General features: G+C 53.3%; 1 protein-coding gene across 1 annotated transcript; it reads left to right on the top strand.

Annotated features, from left to right (window-relative positions):
• The first annotated feature begins 1,116 nt into the window (after positions 1-1,116).
• On the top strand, positions 1,117-18,183 carry UMOD (uromodulin). The gene is made up of 11 exons (XM_056138920.1): positions 1,117-1,210; positions 2,243-3,019; positions 3,123-3,227; positions 4,002-4,210; positions 5,769-5,917; positions 9,678-9,923; positions 14,305-14,467; positions 15,317-15,398; positions 16,013-16,039; positions 17,096-17,112; positions 18,124-18,183. Exons 1-11 carry the CDS (start codon positions 1,117-1,119, stop codon positions 18,181-18,183), a joined length of 1,929 nt encoding a protein of 642 aa, XP_055994895.1.
• Positions 18,184-18,830: the final 647 nt, after the last annotated feature.

Genomic DNA, 18,830 nt, shown 5'->3' on the forward strand with positions numbered 1-18,830 from the left:
AACTTCAGTCTCACTCCTCATGGGCGATGATTGTAAAAGCAAACATCCCTGGTTCATGCATGGAAACTGAAGCTCAGTGATTTGAAGTACCTGGTCCCATGCATCCAGATGCGGTCAAATGGGGATTTGAATCCTACTTGCCTGTTAGCTCTTTAATCCTCTTGCTACCCTCTTGCTGCTGTGAAAACTGGGAGTGATGGCAGTAGCCATGCCAGATGTTTTCACCATTGGGGGAACTCCGGCAACATACAGTTGCATTGCATGGGCTGTCATCTCTTGTTCACTGTGAATGAGAGGCCCAAAGCTGTGGGCTTGTGTGTAGTTTTGGTGGTGCCTTGCTCCTGGTTTGGCACATGGGGGCAACTCAAGCAACGATTGTTGCATGAACAAATGGATCTGGAAGTCGCTGAACATTTCACAGCAAGTGCCCTGGAACTGCCTGTTAAAACCCAAAGCTGTTGCCAAGAAGTTGCCGAGTGCAAAATACCACCCTGTCTCCTGCTTCCTGCTTCAACACCTGAGGGGCTGAAGTGATAGCACAGCGGTAGGGCGTTTGCCTTGCACGCAGCCAACATGGCCGACCCGAGTTCGATTCCTCCGCCCCTCTCGGAGAGCCCGGCAAGCTACCAAGAGTATCTCGCCCGCACGGCAGAGCCTGGCAAGCTCCCCGTGGCGTATTCGATATGCCAAACACAGTAACAACAAAGTCTCCAATGGAGACGTTACTGGGCCCGCTCGAGCAAATCGATGATCAACGGGAGGGCCTTTACTTTACTCCTGCTTCCTGCTCCAACACCTGAGGGGCGGTTCCTCCCAAGAGCTGGGGATGGAGGTGAGGAGAGCCCAGTGTGGGAAGTGGGTGCGAGGACAGAGCACAGAGGGGTCCACTCACCAGAGCGAGGCCCTGGCACTACCCAGGTCTCATAGTTCATGGACACGATGTTTCCTGGTGTGTGTGATTTCCCTAAGGCACAGCTCGCACCCGGCAGAGCACCGGCTGAGGATGTTTCCTGACCGTCTGTTCACAGGATTTACGGCATCAGGGCCAGAGAGGGACCCCTTGGGGCCCACCCAGCGACTCTTCTCCTGTAGCAGGAGCTGTGCAGAGAAGAGAGGATGGGCTGGCTGCTCCCTCCCTGCTCCAGGCCGATGCTGGTGCTGGTGCTGGCCTGGGCACTCACAGCTGCAGACGCTGACACCGGGGAAGCAAGTAAGTGTGTGAGTGTGTGTAATGTGTGTTGGTTTGGGTGTGTGAGTGTGTGAACTGTGTGTCAGTTTGAGTGTGTGCAGCACGTGTGCATGTGTGAGTGTGTGTGAGATTGTGTGTGTGCATGTGTGAGTGTGCGAGTGTAGGTATGTATGTGGGAGTGTGTGTATGTGTGTATGTACATGTGTGCATGTATGAGTGTGTGCATGTGGGAACATGTGCATGTGTGTGAGTATGTGTGCATGTATGAGTGTGTGAGTATGTGTGCATGCGAGTGTGTGCTTGTGTGAGTGTGTCTACATGTGTGCAATGTCGTCCTCACCCAAGGAGGCCTCACTGTCTTCATTCTAAATCCATTTCTTCCCCTCAGCGAGCACTAGGAGGCCAAGTCCAGAGCAGCCCTGAGGCCCCTACACACACCCCACTTTCCAGGCAGGTCTGGCACCCACTCAACCACGAGGAGATCTGAAGATCTAAACTAGCCAGGTGGCTCCCATGCCACCCCCCCACCCCGCTGCCACCATCCAGTGCTCGGAGCTCAGCTGTACAGAGTTGCTTCGTGAAATGGTTTAGGGGTGTCCGACCAGGGACAGCCCAGGGCAGCAAACTCTCAACCAAGGGACTTCCAACCCTTCTGCCCACCCCCACAGGATAATCTCTGAGGACCACCAAAAAGCATGAAAAGGGGCACAGTAGGAGACTAGGGCACCCACCGGGAGGCTGGGGTGGACAGGGGAGCATTAGGAGGTGGTTATGGCTGGCAGAGCCTGAGGAACAGATGCTAAATGTCCTTCCAAAGAGGACGGTGGGGTGGGGTTGAGGAATGGTGGGTAGAAGCCCCAGCAAGCACTGGGGCGTGGAGGGAGCTTTCTTCTTAGAGAAGGTAGATTTCCAGGGGGTCATGGAGAAATTATTTATTTTTTCTGGAAAGGGGGTGAGAGGCTGAAAAAATCTGATGAGGAACATGGCAGGGTGCGTCAGGGCGAATCTTCTCTGGTGACCCATGGCTCTGAGCCTGGGCTCTGTGCTCCACAGGAAACTGCTCTGAGTGTCACAGCAATGCCACGTGCCTGGAGGAGGGCGCAGTCACCACGTGTTCCTGCCAGCCAGGCTTCACGGGCGACGGGGTGACCTGCGTGGATGTGGACGAGTGCGCCCTGGCTGAGGCGCACAACTGCTCGCGGGGCAGCAGCTGCGTGAACGCACCGGGCTCCTACGAGTGCGCCTGTCCCGCGGGCTTCCGTGAGACACCGGGGCTGGGCTGCGTCGACGTGGACGAGTGCGCGGAGCCCGGGCACTGCCACACGCACGCCTCCTGCATCAACAGTGAGGGCAGCTACACGTGCGTGTGCGCCCAGGGCTATGCAGGCGACGGGCGGCAGCAGTGCCAGTGCTCCCCGGGCTCCTGTGGCCCCGGGCTGGACTGCGTGCCTGACAACAGCGGGGTGCTGGAGTGCGCCGACCCGTGCCACACGCACCGCATCCTGAACCAGTACTGGCGCAGCACCGAGTATGGTGCGGGCTACACCTGCGACAGTGCGCTGGGTGGCTGGTACCGCTTCACGGGCCAGGGCGGCGTGCGCCTGCCCGAGGGCTGCGTGCCCACGTTGAGCTGCAACACGGCGGCGCCCATGTGGCTCAACGGCACGCACCCGTCGAGCGGCGAGGGCATCGTGGACCGCACGGCTTGCGCGCACTGGAGTGGCCACTGCTGCATGTGGGATGCTCCGGTGCAGGTCAAGGCCTGCGAGGGCGGCTACTTCGTCTACAACCTGACGGCGCCCCCGGAGTGCTACCTGGGGTACTGCACGGGTGAGTGGCAGGGCGCGCCCACGGGTGGGGGCGAAGGCGAATACCCCGTGGGAGAGGTGCTTCCTGGCTGGCCCCTACACTCTGCGTGTCCGTCACCCTGCAGACCCCAGCTCCGTGGAGGGCACGTGTGACCGCTGCAGTGTAGACGAGGAGTGTAAAGCGATTAACGGCAGATGGCACTGCCAATGCAAGGACTCCAACACCACAGGTGAGGCCGGGCAGGAAAGGAGGCCAGGGTGTGTGGAAAACACTTCCGGTGTGTGAACTGGGAACCCAAGGGAATAGCTGCCCATTGGAGTGAGGAAAAAAAAGTCTGTCAAGTATCAACCATTGAAATCGGGGACAGGGAACCGAAATAAAACGCCAGGGTTGAGGGACTTGCTGTGCACGGGCCTAACCCAGGTTGGAAGCCGGGCATCACATATGGTCCCCTGAGTACCGCCAGGGATCACTCCTGAGCACAGAGCCAGGAATAGCCCTTGTGAACAGTGCTTCCTTGCTCGAACCCCTTCAATCTCGACCTCGGTATAGACCCCTAAGCACTGTCAGGAGTGATCCCTGAGCACAGAGCTAGGAGTAAGTCCTGAACACTGCAGGATGTGCCCTCTCCCTGCAAACAAAATAAAAACCATTAGCAATGATCTTGGTTCCGCTGCTTTAGAAAGGACGGCAAGCAACGCCAGTGAACTCATTAACCCTGGTATTCTCTTGGTGGTTTGTTGACCCAGGATTTCACGGTACTTACTACCGACACAATAATGAGTCTCCAGATCATCCTGCTTTCTGGGCAGCACCCCAGGGTGATGTTTATCAGTGTCTCTGTCCCTACAAGAGGGGACGCCACCCGGCAGCTACACTTGGCAGCTACACTCAGCAGCTACGCGTGGTCACTGGCCTGGTGCTGAACCCTCCTGTACACCCTACCCCCCAACTCTGGCCACAAGTTTCCCCCACCCCACGCTGCTGTGTCTGCCCATTTTAGATCTCTCCCACGTGGACTACCATCTGGAATGTGGCGCCAATGACATCAAGGTGTCCCTGGGCAAGTGCCAGCTAAAGAGCCTGGGCTTTGAGAAGGTCATCATGTACCTGCAAGACAGCCGATGCTCTGGCTTCTCCGAGAGGGGTGACCGAGATTGGATGTCTGTGGTCACTCCAGCCAGGCATGGGCCGTGTGGGACAGTGATGACGGTATGTCCCAGTCTAACTCGAACCCCGGCTATGCCACATGCTGGGGAAGGGGGCAGGAGAGGAGTGCAGGTGAGCCAGCCTTGGTGGTGCCTCAGTTTCCTTGGATGCCAGATGGAGCCATCCAAGAGTGGGGAAGAGGTGAAAACACTGCCTGGTGCAGTGAGAGTGCTCACTCTGTGGCAAATCATGGTGGCGACCCATTTTACAGGAGGGAAAGGTGGAACCTGGTGGCCTTTGGGATGCAGCATCTCTTCTGCTTGGGAGGCAGATCTCTGTGGTGGCTACTCAGAGAGCCACCTGCCAAGGACTCCAAGGGAAAGATTTGTGGTGACCCGGGTGATGTCAGTGGACCCCTTAGGTGGCTTACACGAAGCTTACATGAAGGTGGCTTACATGAAGATGGTCACTTTCTCCCGATCTGCCTCTGCTACCCTGAGACCCAGGGTTACTGGGGTCTGTCTCACCTTGCAGAAAAGAATTTCAGGAGTAGATTAGCAGTGAAATAAAACAGATTTTATTTGGAGGTTTTTGGGGAGGTGGAGGAGGGTGAGAAAGCAAGAGAGTAGAGTAATGTGCTCAAGAGAGAACTCAGGCTTCTCCAAAGGCGGAGAGAGCCCTACACACACCCCAGCATTAGGCAGGAAAGCATGAAAGGACATGTCTCAAGCGGGGAGATGCGGGTGACACATGTGCTCAGCTATGTGGGCACAAGCAGCAGCACATGGGCGCCGGCAGCATTTGCTCCCTTTGCTCAAGGTGTTTTTTATGGGGTTTTTCCAACCTGCCCCCATGTGGGGCTTCTAGCTGGGTAAGAGTCCGTTGCTAGGGAGGTTGCCAAGGGGCTAGAGTTGAGAGTGGTTGATGGCCTTCTTTGAAATTCCTTTCCTGGCCTTTGTTCCTGCTGGAGCTTCTCTGGGGGGGGGGGGGGGTCCAGCCTGCTGGGGTCTGTTGCTGGTGCCAGGTGAGAGTCTTATTGGGCCTTAGTTCCTGTGCTCCTGAGCTGGGCCGATGGCCTTAAGGCCAGGTGGTTTTATTCCATCCAAGGAATCCCATCACCATGGGGGCCCTTCCCTGTCTACATCAGGGCGTGGCCAGCTCCCTCCAGCTCCCTTGAGACAAAGAACAGACACCAAAGAAAGGAAGGGAGACCGGCCTTTGACAAACATGGCTTTTGGAGACTCGCCACGAATGGCTCAGGTCTGCTTGTCAGACTTTGTGGGGTTTAAGAACCATCCTAGGGTGATGGCTTGAGCCCCGACTATGGCTGCAGGCCCTCGGGCAAGATGCCCAGAGTTTCTGGGCACCTCAGGCTCCTTCTCCAGAGGCAGTGAGGTGCCCGCTGAAGGGGATCTGGGCAGGCACCTACGGGGGCACTGATGTAGCTCAGGGCATGCAAGGCTGTTCTTTGGGGAATCTGGCCATGTGCCTTGGGACACTGCTTAGCTGACATTAGGGACCTTCCTCTAGCTCAGTGGTGGTCACACAAAACTCCTTTGCAAGCCAGGCAGGACCTCACGCTTTCTTCTCCTCCCCACCCCCACCCTCACCCCCAACCCAGAGGAACGAGACCCACGCCACATACAGCAACACCCTCTACCTGGCGGATGAGATCATTATCCGGGACCGCAACATCAAAATCAACTTTGCCTGTTCCTACCCGCTGGACATGAAAGTCAGCCTGGAGAATTCCCTGCAGCCCATGGTCAGGTGTGACCTCAGGGGAGATGGGAGCCTGGCCGGTGTCAGCCTGCTTCCTCTTAGCCTCCAGGATAGCAGTTTCACTGCTAAGTGCCACCCAAAGGGGCCTGGGGGAGGGACTTGGGCAGAGCTGCCCAGTGGAGGAGCCCAGGTGGGAAATCTGAACTCTGAGACTGTTGCTTACTCACAAGGTGGCTTTGGGAAGTGACTGGGCTCACTCAGATGTCGGTCTTCTAGTCTGTGAAATGGGCTTACTTAGCAGCACTGCCTTGCCAAGCAACTGTTCGGAACCCTGATCTATGGGGAAGGAGCCAGGATGGTTGAACTGGAGGTAGGAAGGAAGGAGGCTGTCTCAGGCAAGACTGGGAGGGAATTGAGCCCATCGTATCCCATAGCGGGACCTTCATATCCCACATTCTCTGGCAACTGAAGTAGCTGGACTGACGCAGGATTTGTGTATTCTGCTGCTTGGAATCTGAGGGTCCTGGAGGAGGTTCCTTGGGGATTGTGAGCCTGGGAATTTTCTGTCTCTGCCAAAGACTGCATGAGGTCTTATTATTTCAGTTTCGAGGGGGCTTCTCAAGTGGGACTCAGGAGACCCGGGACCTTATGAGGATTCTGGGTGAGGTGAACCGGGACAGTGTGCAATAACTGAGGAGGCAAAAAACTGAGGAGGCATAGACCCTGCAGGCGTGGGAATTATCTGCCCCCCAGGGGTGCTTGAGGGTCTCTGGGGCTGTACCCAGAGATGTTTGAGGGGGCAGGGATGTGATTCAGTGTGGGTTGGGCCCACACCTGACCTCTAGCCTGCACCTTGACTGCTGGACTGTCTCCTGCACCTGACATGGTTGGTTCCTGCCCCCCTCCCCCCCAGATCCTTTTGCTAAATCAAGTTGAAAATCACTAAATAAGATGTGAGAGAAGCCAAGGGGGTTAGTGCTGGGACAAACACCAGTTGCGACCAATCATCCAGAGGGAGCAGAATCTGTGTGAGGCCTTTGTGCTGATTGCTCTCCAGGGAGCATCTGAAACCTGGGCTTCTCACCCCCAAGCAGGGCCGTTATCAAGAGTTGCGTTGTACAGGCATGCACACTGGCACCCAGAAGGGATTGAGTCACCTCCCCGCGGCTACAGAACCGGGTAGGAAACAGAACAGGGGTGCGAGAGGCCTCGGCCTCGAGGACCTTATTTTGTTTTTTTTTTAAATTTTTTAAAAAATTAAAAAAATTTTTAATGAATCACCATGAGATACAGTTACAGACTTACAAACTTTCATGATTACATCTCAGTCATACAATGATTGAGTACCCATCCCTCCACCAGTGCCCATTCTCCACCACCAGTGTTCCCAGTGTCCCTCCTGCCACCTCCCCATCCCTCCCTGCCTCTGTGGCAGGCACATTCCCTTTTACTCTCTCTCTCCTTTTGGGAATTATGGCTTGCAATACGGGTACTAAGTGGCCATCATGTTCGGTCCATAGTCTACTTTCAGCACACATCTCCCAACCTGAGCGAGCCCTCCAAGCATCCTTTACTTGGTGGTCCCTTCTCTATCTCAGCTGCCTTTCCCCCCAACATGTGAGGCCAGCTTCCAAGCCATGGAGCCATCCTTTTGGCCCTTATCTCTATTACCCTTGGGTGTTAGTCTCCCATTATGTTACTTTATATTCCACAAATGAGTATAGTCATTCTATGTCTGTTCCTCTCTCTCTGACTCATTTCACTTAGCATGATACTCTATGTCAATCCACTTACATGCAAATTTCATGACTTCATGTTTTTTTTTCCTAACAGCTGCATAGTATTCCATTGTGTAGATGTACCAAAGTTTCTTTAACCAATCATCTGTTTTCGGGCACTCAGGGTTTATCCAGATACTGGCTATTGTAAATAGTGCTACAATAAACATAATCGTGTAGATATCATTTCTACTGTACTTTTTTGCATCGCTGGGAGATATTCCCAGAAGTGGTATTGCTGGGTCAAATGGAAGCTCAATTTCTAATTTTTTGAGAAACATCCATATTGCCTTCCAAAAGAGCTAAACCAGGCGGCATCCTCACCAGCAGTGAAGGAAGAGTCCCCTTCTCCCAAGATCCATGCCAACACCGGTTGCTTTTGTTCTTTTGGATGTGGGCCGGTCTCTGTGTTGTGAGATGATATCTCATTGTTGCTTTGATCTGCATCTCCCTGATAATTAGTGATGAAGAGCATTTTTTGTGTGCCTTTTGGCCATTCTGATTTCTTCTTTGAGAAAGTTTTTGTTCATTTCATCGCCCTAATTTCTGATGGTTTTGGATGTTTTCTTCTTGTGGAGTTCAAACAGCACATCCTTGTATATCCTTGATATCAGCCCCTTATCAGGTGGGTATTGGGTGAATGTCCTTTCCCATTCTGTAGGCTGTCTTTGTATTTTGGTCACTGTTTCTCTTGAGGTACAGAAACTTCTTAGTTTAAGATAGTCCCATTTACTTATCTCTGTTTCCACTTGCTCGGCCAGTGGCGTGTCATCTTTGAAGATACCTTTAGCTTCAATGTTGTGGAGGGCTTTGCCGAACTTTTCTTCAATATGCCTAATGGATTCTGGTCTGATGTTGAGGTCTTTGGTCCATTTTGATCTGACTTTTGTGCATGGTATTAGGTAGAGGTCTGAGCCCATTTTTTTGCAGGTAGCTGGAGCACCTCCACTTTGAAGGGTGCTTGTGATTCATTGCGGCCAGCTAGACTTGGGGCTGGGCACTGGGCATTGGTTGAGGGTGCCTAGCTGAGCTGGGACGAGAAGGTTGCCGATCGCCTGCTTTGCTTCTCTGGCCAAGGAGCACCCCTGAACAAAGTGGCTGTGCCCATGCCTGGTGGGCTCCAGGGGGCAGCACAGGCTGTGGACATTGCTCTCTGGTCTAGCCTGGATGTCACTCAGCACAAGCCCATAGCTTGGCACTCTGCTGGGCAAACAGGCTTCCTATTACTGAGTGTTTCTCATTCGCCTTATTTCCTGGACCTTCTGTCGCACCCAATTGCCTTGGTCAGTTGGTGCCAAGGATTTGGCATTCAAGTAGATGTATTCAATGTGGTTAAAAGCATGCTAGGAGAGGGAAAAAATAATAAAATAAAAAGCCCCATCTTTTCTGCGTGACTAAATCTCTGACTTTCGCCTCGGGGAAGCCCATCTCTCCTTGAGAGAGCTTGGGAACAAAGGTGGCATTTAGGTGAGAATGGGTTCCCCCTCTGGGAGCTCAGGGTCCCCAAGTCGGGGTCACCATTTTAGAGAAAAATACCAGGGTGTCACCAGCATCTGAATCTCTGCTTGTTTTTGTTTTTAGTTCCTTTTGGGGGGGGTCACACTCAGTGATGCTCAGGGCTTACTATTGGCTCTGCACTCAGGAATCACTCCTGGTAGTGCTCAGGGGACCTCATGGGATGCTGGGAATCTAACCCAGGTCGGCTGCATGCAAGGCAAACACCCTCCCCGCTGTGCTATTGCTCCAGCCCCTGCATCTGAATCTCTGGAGGGGGGCGGTTGCTTGTCAGACCTGCAGAAACTCGAGCCTCCCACTCCTCCACTGTGTGCTGACGCCTCTTGCCAGCAGGACAAGGTGGCCTGTGTGTGCCTGGCTGTGGGCACACGGGGTGGTGGGCTCTGCCTTCGGTGCTAGGCCAAGAGGCCAAGAGTTGCACTGGAATTCAGAGCAGAGGGGGCTGTCGGGGGCGGCCTGTCTGGGTGGGGAGCGCTCTCAGCCCTGGGGTCTCACCGGCTCCCCTCCACTTGCAGCTCCCTCAACATCAGCCTGGGGGGGGCGGGCATGTTCACGGTAAGGATGGCGCTGTTCCAGAGCCCCACCTACACACAGCCCTTCCAAGGCCCCTCTGTGTCGCTCTCCACCGAGGCCTTTCTCTACGTGGGCACCATGCTGGACGGAGGGGACGTGGCCCGGCTGGCATTGCTGATGACCAACTGCTACGCCACGCCCAGCGGCAACGCTACTGACCCCTTGAAATACTTCATCATCCGGGACAGGTGAGGCCCACCTGTGGTTCACCTGTGGTGGGATTTGGGTGGTGTCTCAGGACTTGTGGGGAGGGAAAGCACATCTTCAGAACCCCTGAAGAGCCCTCCTGAGTGGAGTTTGTGAAGTGCATGAATTTAATTGAGTAAGGGGGGAGGAAATGGAAACCCATCCCTATTGTTTAGTTATCCCAGCCCTCAACTTCCTATTAGAATTTAAAAAAATATTTGGGTCACACCCGGCATTACACAGGGGTTATTCCTGGCTCTGCACTCAGGAATTATTTCTGGCGGTGCTTGGGGGACCCTATGGGGTGCTGGGAATTGAACCTGGGTCAGCCGCGTGCAAGGCAAAAGCCCTCCCCGCTGTGCTATCACTCCAGCCCTCTCCCCCATCAGATTTGAATGCATTACCAAGCATGTGCTTTTAGGCATGTGTTAGAGAGATGCAGCTACACAGACCATGTGACAAGGACTTTAATAATTACACTTTAATTAAAATTAAAAAAAAATTTTTTGGCTTTCGGTCCATACCTGGCCCAGTGCTCAAGGACCATTCCTAGTGTGGTGTTCAAGCATCACTCCTGGCAACATTTAAGGGATCCTGTGCAGTGCTAGGGCTGGAGCCTGGAAGTCCTATGTACAAAGCTTGTGTTCCAGCCTACTGAGGTATCTCTTCAGCACGTATTTAAACAAGTTTTGGTTCGTTTTGAGGCCATGGGATTACTCTTAGCTCTGTGCTCGGGAATCACTCCTGGCCATGCTCAGGAGGCCAGATGTGGTGCCAGGGACCAAACTCGGGTCAGCAGCATGCAAAGCAAGTACCTTAACCTCTCTCTGTACAGTCTCTTGGCCTCTGTGTTTGCTTTTTTTTCTTTTTTGCATAACACCCGGCAATGCACAGGGGTTATTCCTGGCTCGTGCACTCAGAAATTGCTCGGGAGACCATATGGGATGCTGGGAGTCAAACCTGGGTCAGCCGTGTGCAAGGCAAATGCCTGACCTGCTGCGCTACCACTCCAGCCCCTTGGACTCTAGGTTGTGAAGTGCTTTTGTCGGAGCTGTGACTGGCCGTGCTTGGGGTCACGATCACTCCCAGGAGAGCTTGGCCTGGTGCAGGCCAGCAGTGTTCAGGTGCCCTAGGAACCCCCTTGAAGATGTTCAGGCGGGATCGGGTGGTTCTGGGGAGTGAGCTCACAGCCCTGCGTGCATCTTGCTTATGATCTATCCCTTGATTCTACTCTGCTTCACCGTGTCCAGTTTCCTTTCCAATCCTGGACATTTTATCTGTGCATTTTAAACCTTATTATTGAAGATGGAGGTACAGCTCTCACCAGGGCCAAGGAAATGGTAAGAAACTTGATTGACAGGCCTGACCAGAGTAGCAGACAGGCTGGAACCTGGCCCGTGGCCCCAGGAAGGAGGGTGGGGACTGGTATGAGGGAGAAAGTACGGGGAAGTTCTCACCTAAGGAGCTTGACAGATTCTTGGAAAGGTAAAGGTAAAAGCCCTCCCGTTGATCGTCGATTTGCTCGAGCGGGCCCAGTAACGTCTCCATTGGAGACTTTGTTGTTACTGTGTCTGGCATATCGAATACTCTCGGTAGCTTGCCGGGCTCTCCGAGAGGGGCGGAGGAATCGAACTTGGGTCGGCCATGTTGGAAATGTTGACTTTAAGTGAAGTAATGGGGAATAAACTTTGTGTTGGGGGGGAGGCAGGGATGTGAAACCCAGGATCTTACACTTACAAGGTTCTACCCTTGAGCCACATTATACCTCCCCCCTAACAAACCCCACTTTTCCATAAGCAAACTGACACTAACACAAGTTAAGTTCCTACAGCATAGTCCTGGTGACAAAAACATCACCGGGGGTGGGAGAGGTAGTACAGTGGGTAGGGTGCTTGCATTACACACAGCTGACCTGGGTTTGAATCTGGTATCACAAATGATCCCCGCCCCTGCCACCTCAAGTGCTCAGGAGTGATCCCGAGCACAGAGCCAGGAGTAAACCCTGAGCACCACCAGGTGTGCCCTGCCACCAAAATCCTAAACAAAAACATCAGTCAGCCTCTAATTAGGGTAACACGCTCAACACTCAATCTGCAACGGTCATTCATGATCCTCCATTCATCCTTTTCTACAGCCTGCTTGTTCCCGTTCAGGGGCCTGGCAGGTTGGAATCCAGCCCTGAGGCTTGGGGTGCTTCCACCCTGGTCATCCTCTGGTCCTTCATTGCTGGGAACATCGCACCAGGAAGTCTTGCATGCAAGCTTCCGGGCTTTGGCCAGAAACCAGAGTTCCTAGAGCAAAGCAGCCTCGGAGAGGCAAAAGAGCAAATTCCTCCCACAGAGCCCTACTGGGAGTCAATTTTATTTTTTCCTCCTCAATATTAGAACAAGTTGGTGAACAGGATGGTGTGTAGAAGGAGCAAACCCCACTGCCCTCGCACAGATGCTATTCTCAGGTGAGGGTGGGATGGGCCACTAGACAGCAGGGAAAGGGGGACAGCTTGCAATTGAATCTATTTTGTAGCTTTTTATAGCTTTGGTTCTTGGCTCACACCCTGCAGTACTTGGGGTGGGACTGAGGGGGTCTCCTCTCGGCTCTGTGCTCAGGAATCACTCCCTATGGTGATTGGGATCCATACTCAGAGCTGGGGATCCAACTTGGGGCCTCCCACGTGCCAATCCTGCTTTGCATGAGCTCAACCCCCTGGAACTCTCTTTCTCTAGGGGCCCAGCAGGTGCCGTTTTATTTATTTATTTATTTTGCTTTTTGGGTCACACCCGGCGATGCTCAGGGGTTACTCCTGGCTCTGCACTCAGGAATTACTCCTGGCGGTGCTCAGGGAACCATATGGGATGCTGGGAATCGAACCTGGGTTGGTCACGTGCAAGGCAAACACCCTACCCGCTGTGCTATTGCTCCAGTCCTGATTTATTGTATTTTTTAATTTTTTGGGGGGGAAGCATACTCAGTCGCCCTGGCTCTACACTTAGGGGTCATTCCTGCTAATTCTTGGGGGACTATCTGGAGAGCGAGGACTAAACCCAGGTTGGCTGTGTGCAAAGCAAGCATCCTGCTTTCAGTGATCTATTGCTCTGGCCCCCATGCTGGTCACCCCCAGATGGTGACCTCCTAGTCCAGTCCTGGTGGAACTGCCTGGTGGCATTGGATATTCTCATGGCTGTCATCTGAGTTCGGTGCAGAGATGATGGCCAAGCCTCTACCTCCACCTGCGAGATCAGGTCGTATAACTTAGGGTAGTTGCACCCTCGTGCTGGGGGGTGTTTTGACATCATTCATGAGATTAAGCAGCACTGATTGGGGGGGCACAGCCTGGTGGGTAGTCTTTTTTAAAATTTTTTTCTATTTTATAAGGTAGTTCACAATATTTGATTACATTGAATATTCAAACACCAATCCCACCACCATTACACATTCCCACCACCATATTTGGGATGTTTCCATGCCAAACTTCAATCTCTGTCCCAAAGCAGAACCAAAATAATATATTTTGTGTTGTTTGTTATGAAAAAACACTGAAAATGCTACAAAAAGTATCCATAGAGGAAAGAGCATTGTTCTATTTTGACAGGGGCCATTAAGACCTTCTATAAGGTAGCACTAATTTGTTGTTAAAGGTTGAGCCAGTGAACTTTTGTAAAAAAAATATGTATATATACATATATATTTATATATGCACTTTCCTCCTGTTGTCCATTGATTTGCTTGAGTGGGCACCAGTAACATCTCCATTGTGAGACTTGTTGTTACTATTTTTGGCATATAGAATATATTGAATGCGCCATGAGGAGTTTGCCAGGCTCTGCTGTGCAGGTGGGATACTCTTGGTAGATTGCTGGGCTTTCCAAGAGGGATGGAAGAATCGAACCCAGGTCAGCTGTGTGCAAGGCAAATGCCCTACCCACTGTGCTATATATATAATATATTCATATATATATATATTTCCCTCTATGATTAGTTGCCTACTATTTGAACCCGATCAAACGTGGTGTCGTAATCTTGAAGTATGCAGCAGTTGTGTCTTGTGATGTCTTGCATTTGTAGCTGCATGATCCAGGAATAGGTTCACTTATGTGTGAGTGTGTGGGGAGCGGCCTTGAGCATAGTGGTGGTTGGGTTCTGGAGGTTTTCGGCTGCCGGGGCTGGGTCCCTTGGAGCAGAGAGGGCTCTCACCCACTGGGAGACCATCTTGGAGAAACACAGTCCTCAAACGCTCAGGGTCATGCTATGGGCTGCCATGGCTCTTCCTCGCCTGCAAGTGGGGAAACTGAAGCTCCGGGAGTCAGTTGCTCGAGGTCCCATGGCCCCAGGAAGCCCCCGGGGGTTCAGTGCCACCAACCAGGCTTCCCCAACGTGCGTTCCCAGGTGTCCCCGCACGGAGGACCCGACTATCCATGTGGAGGAGAACGGGGAGTCCCCGCAGGGCCGCTTCTCCGTCCAGATGTTCCGCTTTGCCGGGAACTTCGACCTGGTGTACCTGCACTGCGAGGTGTACCTCTGCGACAGGGTGACGGAGCACTGCAAGCCAGTGAGTTGCTGCCCCTCGCCATGGCCCCCTCCGCCTCTCTGTCGGCCCTGACCCAGAGGCCCCAAAGCCCCTCTCTGCTGGCCCCGAGCACAGGGAGAGTGTGTGGGCAGTAAGATGGGGTGGGAATTGGCACCCCAACTCACTCTGCTTTAGCCCCTCGCCCCCAAACCACCAGGCAGGACTCAGGCCCAGCGGCAGGCTGGCAAACACGCCATGAGCTTGTGTGCTAAGGAGAGATGGTTGGGCCCTCCTGCCCTTCCTCTCTGCCCTCCCCTCCTTCCCTCTGTTGGCCCTTGTTGTTGCAACTTCGGGCTGATGGTGCTCACACATCTTTTGTGATGAGTTGTGGGGCTCGTCGGGGCCTCTAACCCTCTAGTTTCTCTGCTGCAGGGTGGTCTTGGATCATTTGCAGCAATGGCGAGGCTGGTTGGGGGCGGGGGCAGGGTTCTGGGTCAGCAGCACTGCCAGATACAAGCGACGAAGGTGCCAGGAGCAGACATAGCTGGGATTGCTCGCGAGGCAAGCCCTTCACAGCACTGCATGACCCTTATGTGGGTGACAGGGACGGTGCCCCACTGTAGTTCTGTCACATTTCCCACATGCTCCTCTCCTCTGGGTAGAGAGCAGCCCAGACAAAGGCCCAGCCCAGGGACAATCCTAACGTGGTCCATCTACAGCGAGGAGCTAGGACCAGAACCGAGGGGGACACCTCTCCTGCCTGCTCCTGCCTCCACCATGCCCACACCTCAACTGGCATAAGGTGCCACTGTGAGGGGGCAGTCCCTGCCCCTGGCAGGACCCCCTGTGGCTCCCTTCATGCGGAATTTCTTGGCCATCCTCTCCCTACAGACCTGCACCGGAACCAGATCCCTCAGAGGGGGCAACATGGACCAAACTCGCATGTTGAACTTGGGGCCCATCACACGAAAAGGTAAGGGGTCTCTCCCTCCCACAGCCTTCCAGAATGTTCTATGGGGACAAGAAGGGGGTATGGAACCTGACCCTGGGGTTCCTGTTGGGATTAGAAGAATTGGAGCATGTGGAGACTTTGGGGACCAGGTGGCTCCCCTGTTCCACTTCTTATTCACTCACTCACTTATTCATTCATTCATTCATTCAATCAATCACGAATGATTTTTTTGTGTTTGTTCACTCTTCAGTTAAAGTTCTTCTGGCCCCTGGTCTAGTTTTTAGAGAGTGTCCTGATGAGCAAAACCAAACCCAAACTCAGCTCGCATGGAGCTTGGGGGTCAGAGGAGTGGAGAGAACATTTGTCTAGGAATCTTGCTGGCATATGTCCCCCTGTCTCCGGGGCAAGAGCGAGAAGAAACGCGAAACTCTGAGACTCCTACAAACAGGGCTGTGCAATGCAGACGATTGGGCTGGGAGGTGGGATAAGCCGAGAGAGGTGAGAGAAAGGGATGAGGGAGTGGCCACCTGAGGCACTGCATGCAGCCTGGGCAAAGGGTCTGCAGTGTGTGGGCGGGGGCAGTTGTCAGGACAGAGAGAGGAGGCCAGGCTGGCTGGAAGGAGGTGTAGCCTGAGCAATGCAGGTGGTCCAGACTAGGGGGGGCCTCGTAGCTCCTGCTAAGGTTTTGGAGTTTTTGCTGGACAGCAGTGGGGGAGCTCCTGATTGATGGCACGTAGAGTCAGATGCAGGTTTCTAGGAGAGCAGCAAGTGCGTCTCATAGGTTTCCTGCCACCACATGCATGGGGCCCCTCTCACAGCCCTGGTTCCTTCCTTCTGCAGGCACCCAGGCCCCCGTGCCCAGCACTGCCTCCTGCCACCTGGGTAAGTTCAGGCCTCACTGTACCTTTCCTCCCCCACCCTCCAGGCCTTTTCTCTGTGGGCCCCGGGTGTGCCAAGGAGTCTCACCTGCTGGGCTCACTCGGAAGGACTGACCATATCTCTGGGATAGCCAGGGGCTGTGCGTATGCACGGGCATCCATGTTGACCCAGACGCCACTGCTCGGACACAGACTCTGGACCCAGGAAGGCGCCTGGCCCAGAGGTGTTGGTACCCGTACAAGCTCACACATATTTGTTTTGTTTTAAAACTGATTTTTTCAAAACTGATTTTTTTTTGGCTTTTTGGGTCACACCTGGTTCGTGCACTCAGGAATTACTCCCGGCGGTGCTTGGGAGACCATATGGGATGCTGGGAATCGAACCTGGGTCGTCCACGTGCAAGGCAAATACCCTACCTGCTGTGCTCCAGCCCCAATTTTTAAAAATTGAATCCCCATGAGATGCACAGTTACATTATGATTGGGTTTCAGTCATACAATGTTCTAACACCTGTCCCTTCACCAGTGTACATTTTCTACCACCAATGTCCCCTGATTCCCTCCTGCCTCCCCCCTCCTATGGAAAACTCTTCTCTTTCTCTCTCTTTCTCTCTCTCTCCTTTTGGATCCTACGGTTTGCAATACAGATGCTGGAAGGTTATTGGCTATATCCCATTACCTACTTTCAACACTCAGTTCCTGTCCAGAGTGATCATCCATATTTGTACCCAAGCCTGCCCACTCTGCCACTTCCTGTGTCTCAGGGCTCATCCCGAACTCCTCTTTTTGGAGGTTCTTCCGAAAGGTGCTCAGGGGGATCCAGAGACCTCTTCTGGAGAGCCCTGGGTAACTGGGGGGTTGGTTTGACTTTGTGCCAGTCCTTCTTGGCGCTGGCTGTGACCGCAGATGAGAGCCGAGGAAAGCCGTGTCTCTGCTTCTTCTCTAGCACAGGGGCCTTGTGGCATTTTCTAGGCCCTCAATTTTTTATAGACATTGAGTTGCCTTAAAATTCTTAGTGGAAAGGGGGCCTTTTCACCCTCTGGTGCTGCCCTTCTCAGCCCCTGACACTTTGTTGTGAGCAGGTTGTTCTGCTGACGTTAGCCTTCAGGCCGAGCAACTTCAGTCCAGTGACTGCAAGCTCAGAACTGGCACCTCTGGGGGTTTCTGCAAGGCTCACCCCCTGTGAATATCCCCAAGGATGGTTGAGTAGACTGGGCACTCTCAAGAATGCCCCTTTGAAGGGATCCCGAAACTCAGATCTCAGGGCAGGCCGCTGCCTGCCTTTTATAAGTTAGTTCATGGGTAGGACACTTTTTCCTTTTTCTCCTTCCTGAACACCCATCTTTTCCATTTTTTTTTTTGTTTCGGTGGACGCATACCCAGCAGTGCTCAGGACTGACTTCTATGCTCAGGGATCACTCATGGTGGGGCTCCTAGGTGGTACTAGGTGGGCTATATGCAAGGTGAGCACCCTACCCGCTGTATTCTCTCGCTCTGGCTCCCAAATGCTCATCTTCTTCTAACTGGGCAGAGAAAGAGAAAACTCTAGGTTTTTTTGTTTGTTTGTTTTTTCTTTTTGGGTCACATCCAGTGATGACAGGGGTTACTCCTGGCTCTGCACTCAGGAATCACTCCTGGCAGTGCTCGGGGGACCATGTGGGATGCTGGGAATTGAACCCTGGTTGGCCGTGTGCAAGACAAATGCCCTACCCTCTGTGCTATTGCTCCAGCCCCCGAAAACTCTAGTTTTTCAGTCCAGAGAGAGCATGTGTCCCTAACAGCATGCCTGGAGGTGGCATCCTCTGATGAAAGCTGCACAGAGGAATGTCCATGCCCACGGTGGCCTTGTGATTTCATCTCTTCCAGAGCTTCTGAAGGTCTGGCTGCCTCTGCTTCTATCAGCCACCTTGACCCTGATGTCTCAGTGATCAGTAGCTGAAAAACCACCTGCTCGGCGGCTGCCAACTCACTTCCTACTGGCTGGGAGGATGAGGCAGGCCAGTGACAGAGCCACAGCCAAGAGACGCACGCTTCCACCCACCTGCTTGATTTCTCCACTTTAGTCCTTTGCTTTCAAAGACCAACTGGGGTCTATTGCTGCTGCCTCCTCTCAAGATGGGCCATGGGATGCTGTGCACTGGAGACTCCTGTCTCCCAAGAGAGCATGGCGGTCCAGGCTAGGAAACCACCCAGCTGCCCAGCCGCACACAAATGGACAGTGAAACCGTGGTCTATAGACACGACGAAGTACTGGGCCACCACAGGGAAAGATGCAATACTGCAGTGTGATGCAACCTGGACAGAGGGGGAGGGTGTTCTGTTAAGTAAACTGAGTCAGAAGGAGAGAACAAGTACTGGGGGAATCTTACTCCTCTGTGCGCTCTAGAGAAACAAACCCAGCGAGTAGACAATATTGGACGATAGTTAACCCTTGGTCTCTGCTTTCAGTGCTGAATACCAAGCAGCAGAGGCAGGAGGAAAGGTAGGGGACCAGAAGTGACCTAAGGACAGGGGTGAAGGGTGCTGGGACTTAGCTGTGGGGGGAGGTGCAGTAACTTTGTACATCCAGACCATG

This window comes from Sorex fumeus, unplaced genomic scaffold, assembly GCF_029834395.1.
Source record: "Sorex fumeus unplaced genomic scaffold, SorFum_2.1 ptg000130l, whole genome shotgun sequence".
In the NCBI taxonomy this organism is placed as follows: Eukaryota; Metazoa; Chordata; class Mammalia; order Eulipotyphla; family Soricidae; genus Sorex; species Sorex fumeus.